This window comes from Mus pahari, chromosome 10, assembly GCF_900095145.1.
Source record: "Mus pahari chromosome 10, PAHARI_EIJ_v1.1, whole genome shotgun sequence".
NCBI lineage: Eukaryota > Metazoa > Chordata > Mammalia > Rodentia > Muridae > Mus > Mus pahari.
In genome coordinates this window covers 39,446,109-39,453,359 of record NC_034599.1, presented here as the reverse complement: position 1 = coordinate 39,453,359, position 7,251 = coordinate 39,446,109, and the positions used below count along the sequence as shown (strand labels likewise).

Sequence of the window (7,251 nt, the reverse complement as noted above, 5' to 3'; positions counted from 1 at the left end):
CAGCCTGGTCTACAAAGTGAGTTCCAGGACAGCCAGGGCTATACAGAGAAACCCTGTCTTGAAAAACCAAAAAAAAAAAAAAAAAAAAAAAGAAAAGAAATACTCTACTATGGGAGGCTAAGGCGAGAAAATGGAAAACTTCAAGGCCAGCCTGGGCTCATAACAGCACAAGCCTTGCCTTGTTAAAACAAAACAACAACAAGAAAAAACAACTGTTACACTAATTGCTTATGCCAGCACTGGAGAGGCAAGGCTGTAAAATTCTGAGGAGCCTTCTGGAGCCCTTTATGGACGATGAGAGCACCTTAGCAGGCAGGCATGGAAACTTGTTCATAACGGTCTAGGACATAATGGAGGACAAAAGCTAACTCTATCAGTTTACCCTAGGACCTCCATATGCACCAACACTACACTGAATAAATGCAATATAAAATAGCGGGGGGGGGGAGGGCTTTAAATCCCAGCACTTGGGAGGCAGAGGCAGAGGCAGAGGCAGAGGCAGAGGCAGGCTGATCTAGGTAAATTCGAGGCTAGCCTGGTCTACAGTGCTAGTTCTAAAACTGCCAGGGGCTACACAGAATCCTGTCTCAAAACACCCCCCCCCCAAAAAAAATAAGTAAAATAGTGCTGGAGAGAATCTCAGTGGTTAAGAGCACTGACTGCTCTTCCAGAGGTCCTGAGTTCAAATCCCAGCAACCACATGGTGGCTCACAACCATCTGCAATAGGGTCTGATGCCCTCTTCTTGTGTGTCTGAAGAAGAGAGCAATGGTGTATTCATATACATTAAATAAATAAATAAATAAATATTTTTTAAAAAGTAGAATAAAATAAAAATTGAAAAGGAAAAAAAATCTTTTGATTCCCTATGTTACTCTTCAGTTCACTGTGGATCAAGTTCTTCCAGCTGCTTCAGTACTGAGGCGCCATGAATGCGGTTTCTCTGTGTAGCTCTGAGAGTTCATTTCATAGAACACAATACTTGAGCAGATGTATCCAAGGAAGCGAGCAAATGAAAAGGAATCTATTTATGGAATAAACTCGAAACCTAAATTTCAGTATTTTAGTAATATGCCAGCTGTTCTTAATGTATTTATTAAAATGTATAACAATGTGATTTTTCAATGGTATTAGTTCAAATTGATGTGGATTTCCACATGGAAATCTTTATTTGTTGAGGTACCATATAGCCAGGGTGCTAAGTGACGAGTGGTGTTAGCGTATGCAATAGGAACTACTGGTTTGCTGTGTAAATGGATGTCAGGATCCAGCAAAACTACTGCTTCTTCTCCAAAGACATGTGGGAGCCCTCAATCCTCAGTGGCATGGGAAACAACTGAGTACTTGCCCGGTGACTTCAGTTTTCTATAGGAATTTTATTAAAGAGTGTTTAATTTTGTTGTCCTTCTTAATGTTCTCAGTCAAATAAATGGGTGGTTTCGTCTGTTGGGGGGGGGGGGAGAAATCTTTTGAGTTGTTCCGTGCAGTGGACTTGAGCGATGAGGCTGGCTACGTCGCAATCCTAATTCCCGCCCAGAGGAAGGCGCCGCCCCGTCGAGGGAGGGCAGCGGACGTGACGCAGAGCTCAGCAGGTCCTGCAGCCTGGGTGAAGTGCGGGCTCGGGCCCCATGTGCCTTCAGTCCCGGCCGGCCCAAGTCGCCGGCTTCTGCAGACTCCAGGGGACCGCAGCGGCACTGCCGCGCCTGCGCCCTGAGCGGAGTCATGTCCGGTAACGGCGGCGCGGCCACAACCGCGGTGAGTTCTGAGCCGGTGACCGATGACCTGCACTTCTCGGGACTTTCTGGGTGCAACGATTGGCCCCGGGTTGCCATGCTCCGTCGTCTATTGGTCCGAATAGTTAGCTGTCATTTCCCCACCCCCGATTAAGTTTTTTTTTTTTTTTTTTTTTTTTTTTTTTTAAAGGGCCAGTAACTAGGTTGCCCTAAGGCAGGGAAGGAGTGATCTCGAACAGTGGGGGCGGGGTTGAGAGTGGAAAGGTGGTCGGTCCACCGTGGGATTCCATCCCTGTAGGCTCTGGCTGGATTTCCGTGGTTCCCGGCCAGTAAAGGTGTATACACAGACAAGATCCTTTCACGAAGAAGGGGCTGAGGCAAATCCAGCTATCTCGGAATACGATCGATCCCCTTCATTCAGGGGAGAGCACACCCCACTTCTTAAAACTGTATACAAACACCTTGGAAGTTACACGCCGCCTCCCGTTCTCCGTTATGGAAGTCACCCAGCCCTAGCCACCCACAAAAGTCCTAGCAGAGACACACCTGAATTGCTATTGTGAGCGGGGGAACCCACCCCTGGGCCTTGTCAATTCTATCCTGCCTGGAAAGTTCTGCACTTGTGGGCAGGCTGCCTGAGATAAGGCTGAGCTGGGAGGCCTGCTTATCGCCTGCTCAGGCGGTAAGCAGCAGTCTTGGCTATGAAGACATTTTAGAGCACTGGGTTAGGTTAGGAAGGCCTGGATTCCAGCCTCCACTTTCTGTCTATCCATAGCTGTGAGATGTTTAGACTGTAATTTGACCACTCCTTATCTTTGCTTCTGTGACCCTGCCTAACCTAGTAGGGTTGTTGCAAGGACAATCTGCAGACATGGCTCAAATGCTGTTCTGAGTCAATTGATTAAAAAAACAAATCGTTTGAACTTAACAATTCCTTTCTATGAGCTCCCTGTTGTCCGAAATTTCTGTGTTATTTCAAGCCCAGCTAAATTGCAAAGGCGTTTGTTGGAGGAATCTTCACAGTGGAGTAGACTGGAGTCTGAGAGCAAGTTTTCACCTCCTCCAGTGACCGAGAACTTGAGTGTCCGGTTACAGGAGAATCTGTGAGATGAGGAACCTGGGGCAGGGAAGGGGGACAATCTGTACAATGACTCCTGTCCCCTTTGTATCCGACTGCAGAACCCAGTTCTACCTGCTTGGCACTAGACACCTTTATCCAAAGCACCTTAACAAAAGAAAGAGGTGTGTCCCTTTGAGCTCTTGGCTTTGGCTTAGACACCAGAGGAAGCCAGTAGGCAATGACTGTTAGGCAGTTTATCCTTGTAGTCTTCTGGGACATCCTGAGGCATGAGGTGGCCTTTAATTTAACAAGCCCTTGATGGGATGATGTTCTCAAAGTCACCCAGCCAAGAGGATGAAAGGATGTACATTAGCTTGGTTGACTTCAGTCCTTGTAAGAGTACATCCTGGTGGCACTAAGGGACGATGCTTAGTGTCTCATCCAGGGATTAGTGAGGCCTTCTCAAGTGCCTGAGTTGTTGTGGACAGTGAGCCTGTCCTCTGGCGATGGGAGGCTTCAGCCATCCTGTCCCAGCCTCTGTAAGCCCCACCCTCCGGCAGGGCCCACCCTCACTGGGCTGAGGCTGATGAGCCTTATCATTTTGCCCACCTGGCTGTGTGCAGCCCTCCCCCTCAGAACCTCCTTGACCAGTCTGGGCTTTGGGGCTCAGTGTCCTGTTGCTGCTGCCACAACAGATCCTATTACAGCTTTTCCTCTGGTCTCTGCTTCTCTAGATCCCGTAGGAGGATAGAAGGTACCAAGGAAGATTGAAGGACCAGTCCCGGGAGTCTTTCCCTCCTGGCAGGGTTCCCTGCCTAGGACCTGGGACTCCTCTCTCCTAAGCCTGGGATCCTAGTTCTTTGGACAAGATCTTAACCTAGGGACTTTCTTCTGCAGGAAGAAAACGGCTCAAAGATGAGGGTGATTCGAGTGGGCACCCGTAAGAGCCAGGTGAGTACAGACATAGCGCGTTGCCTCAAGAGTTGTAATGCTCACAGGGTCGGTCACTAGTGGGACCCAGAGGCTCACAGGGTCACTAGTGGGACTCAGAGGCTCACAGGGTCACTAGTGGGACCCAGAGGCTCACAGGGTCACTAGTGGAACCCAGAGATTCACATGGTCACTAGTGGGACCCAGGGACTCACAGGGTCACTAGTGGGACCCAGAGACTCACAGGGTCACTAGTGGGACCCAGAGTTCCTAGCATTGAGCAAATAAGAATATGTGGGAGTCAATTTCATGGGGGATGGCAGCTCACTTCCTCTGAAAAGAGAGTCTCTGGAGCAGGGAAATGATTGGAGTACAGAGAAGGGACTCCCAGGGCAGGCCCTTCTCATCCCCATGTGAGAAGTCTAACCCCTTTCATAGCTTTCTCGATCCATATGAGGGTCTGAGCCTGTGGCAGTGGCCAGGGGAGGTCAGGAACCATCTGAATCTCTTTCCCCAGCTGGCTCGCATACAGACCGACACTGTGGTGGCAATGCTGAAAGCCTTGTACCCTGGCATACAGTTTGAAATCAGTAAGTTTTCTTGAGAGGAGTGATTGGTAGTGAATGGGAAGCCAGTGAGTGGGAGGACAGAGCATCTCTGGCTTTGCCTGTGGTCAAGGCCTGCCTGTAAGACTATTCTGGCTGCTTGTGACGGGAAAGAAAGATCATCTCCTGGGCACCCCCTCCAGCTGTCCGGGCTAGCCTGACACGTCCTACTTTCTGCTTTGGGTCCATTGATGAGTATGTCTGCTTTTTCTGTCGGTGTGTATATCTGAGAGGGTTAGGGGCTGGGTCTTCTCTGCCTCAGACTCCACTGTGAATCCGGTCAAGGCCTGAACGAGGAGGGGTGACTCAGTAGGCGTTGATTAATGGGTATCTGATTGGCTCTCTCCCCAGTTGCTATGTCCACCACAGGGGACAAGATTCTTGATACTGCACTCTCTAAGGTAATGCCAGTCCTTATCCCCGCTCTTCTTACCCCTCTCCCCACTTGTAAGGTTGTAAGGAGTTCACTCTGAGGCTCTCTCTTCCTGGCAGATTGGGGAGAAGAGCCTGTTTACCAAGGAGCTAGAAAACGCCCTGGAAAAAAATGAGTGAGTAAGGATGGAGGAATGTGGTACCCTGAGTCTAGAACCCCAAAGTGGCTCCCCAATATCGGCAGGACTGTCGGGTTAGACTGTGGAGCTCGTAGGCTTTCGCAAAGGAGAGAGTCTTGCCTTAGTGTAGCCTCACTGCCTGGGAATCAGACTGTCTGGGGAAACAGGGTAGAGTAGTTGAGAAGAGACCCGGTCTTAGGGCTTTTTTTTTTTTTTTTTTAAAGATTTATTTATTAATTATATGTAAGTATACTGTAGCTGACTTTAGACATTCCAGAAGAGGGCGTCAGATCTTGTTACGGATGGTTGTGAGCCACCATGTGGTTGCTGGGATTTGAACTCCGGATCTTCGAAAGAGTAGTAGGGTGCTCTTACCCACTGAGCCATCTCACCAGCCCCCAGGTCTTAGATCTTAAGATGGTATCTTCCTGAACAGCTGTCAAGGATGCTGGAGTGGGTGGTGAAGGTAAGGTCACCTACTCAAAGCCTCTCTCCGTGTCCTCCCCCTGTCATCTCTAGAGTGGACCTGGTTGTTCACTCCCTGAAGGATGTGCCTACCATACTACCTCCTGGCTTTACTATTGGAGCCATCTGCAAGTAAGCGTGGAGGACTTGCATGTGGGGGAGGACCCTGGGCAGGGATTAAGCCTACTGTGGGGATCTTTTTTTTTCCATTTGGAACTTGACCACTTAGCCCTCAGCTTTGAAGGTTGTCAGTCATAAAGTGTGGCAGGAAAGCCAATTGGTTGACTATTTAGAGTTTGTGGAGTTGGGCTCAGTGGCACAGGCCTGTAATCCCAGCTACTGGGGAAACTAAGGCACGATCAGAGATTCAGGGTCTGCCTGGGCTACAGAGGGATTTGAACCAGCCTAAGGAACTTAGATTGTGCCATAGGGGCACAAGAAGGCTGGCTTATAGTGGCTTAGGTGGTAAAAGCATTTGCTGTCAAGCCGATGACCTGAGTTCAGTCCGTGGGGTCCACTTGGTGGAAGGGGAGCGTTGAATCCCACGAGTTGTCATCTGACTAATACACACATGCTGTAGAATGTGTGTGCTCCTCATCCCATCAATGAAAATGGAAACAATCAAGAAAACGAAACACAAAACCTTTCCAAAGAAAATAAAATGAATTTGGCTTGGTGGCTTATGCCTATAATCTCAGCATTCAGGGAGCTGAGGCAGGAGGATTATTGTGAGTTAAAGGCTAGCCTAGGGTACAGAGAAAATTTTAGGTCAGCCTGGGCTAAAGTTAAGCATTATCTCCAAATGCTAATACCTTTATTTCATCATTTGCTCTCCAGACGGGAAAACCCTTGTGATGCTGTTGTCTTTCACCCAAAGTTTATTGGAAAGACTCTGGAAACCTTGCCAGAGAAAAGGTGAGTGGGGCTGGTGTAGGGGGAGAGAGGGCTGGGCAGTGGAGAACAGTGGCAGCCCGGGTTAAGTCTAATTCTACACTCTCTCTGAGCAGTGCCGTGGGAACCAGCTCCCTGAGGAGAGTGGCTCAGCTACAGAGAAAGTTCCCCCACCTGGAATTCAGGAGTATTGTATCCTTTCAGGCGAGGGAAGGGCCAAAGAGGGAAAGAAGTTCTGGAGGACTCTGAGAGTCCTAAAATAGAAGGACCTTCCGAAGTAAGTGGTCCATGAGGGCAGGGGGACTTTCCATCCATCCGTCCGTCCATCCATCCAGCTACACATCCACAGTCCTTTAATCCGTTATTTTTCTTTTCTTTTCTTTTCTTTTTTTTATTTATTTTTTGGGTTTTTTTTTTTCTTTTTTCTTTTTTTTTTTCGAGACAGGGTTTCTCTGTATAACCCTGGCTGTCCTGGAACTCACTCTGTAGACCAGGCTGGCCTCCAACTCAGAGATCCACCCGCCTCTGCCTCCGAAGTGCTAGGATTAAAGGCGTGCGCCACCACTGCTCAGCACCCTTTAATGTCCCTCACTATGTAGAGTTGACATGTTAGACGGGCAGGCAGGCAGGCATTGGCGGTACTGACCAGTGACCACGCTGGGAGGCAGGGGCAGAAGGCACTTCTGCTTCTACTTTCTATGCCGCTAAGCGGTTTTGGTTTTTACAGTGAACATGTAGTATGTTTCATAAAACTAATTTTAAAAACAGTGTGTCCTGGGGCTGGAGAGATGGCTCAGTGGTTTAAAGTGCTGGTTGCTTTTTCCAGAAATCCCTGGTTCAGCTTCCAGCACTCACAAGGTAGCTCACAGCTGTTTCCTATTTCAGTTCTAGGGGAACTGATGCCCTCTTCTGGCCTTTGAAGGTATGCATGCAAAACACCCATGCACAGAAAACTAAAATAAAAATTACAGAGCAAGTTTCAGTACAGTCACGGCTACATTATGAGATCCTATCCAA

General features: G+C 48.6%; 1 protein-coding gene across 1 annotated transcript in view; it reads left to right on the top strand.

Annotated features, from left to right (window-relative positions):
• The first annotated feature begins 1,541 nt into the window (after positions 1–1,541).
• Positions 1,542–7,251, top strand: part of Hmbs (hydroxymethylbilane synthase) — a 7,903-nt gene continuing 2,193 nt past the window's right edge. The window contains exons 1-8 of the mRNA XM_021206693.1: positions 1,542–1,754; positions 3,690–3,743; positions 4,240–4,312; positions 4,679–4,728; positions 4,820–4,875; positions 5,398–5,475; positions 6,181–6,258; positions 6,351–6,426. Of these exons, the coding sequence (XP_021062352.1) occupies positions 1,722–1,754; positions 3,690–3,743; positions 4,240–4,312; positions 4,679–4,728; positions 4,820–4,875; positions 5,398–5,475; positions 6,181–6,258; positions 6,351–6,426 (498 nt within the window). The 5' untranslated portion in view covers positions 1,542–1,721. The remainder of the gene's footprint in view (positions 1,755–3,689; positions 3,744–4,239; positions 4,313–4,678; positions 4,729–4,819; positions 4,876–5,397; positions 5,476–6,180; positions 6,259–6,350; positions 6,427–7,251) is intronic.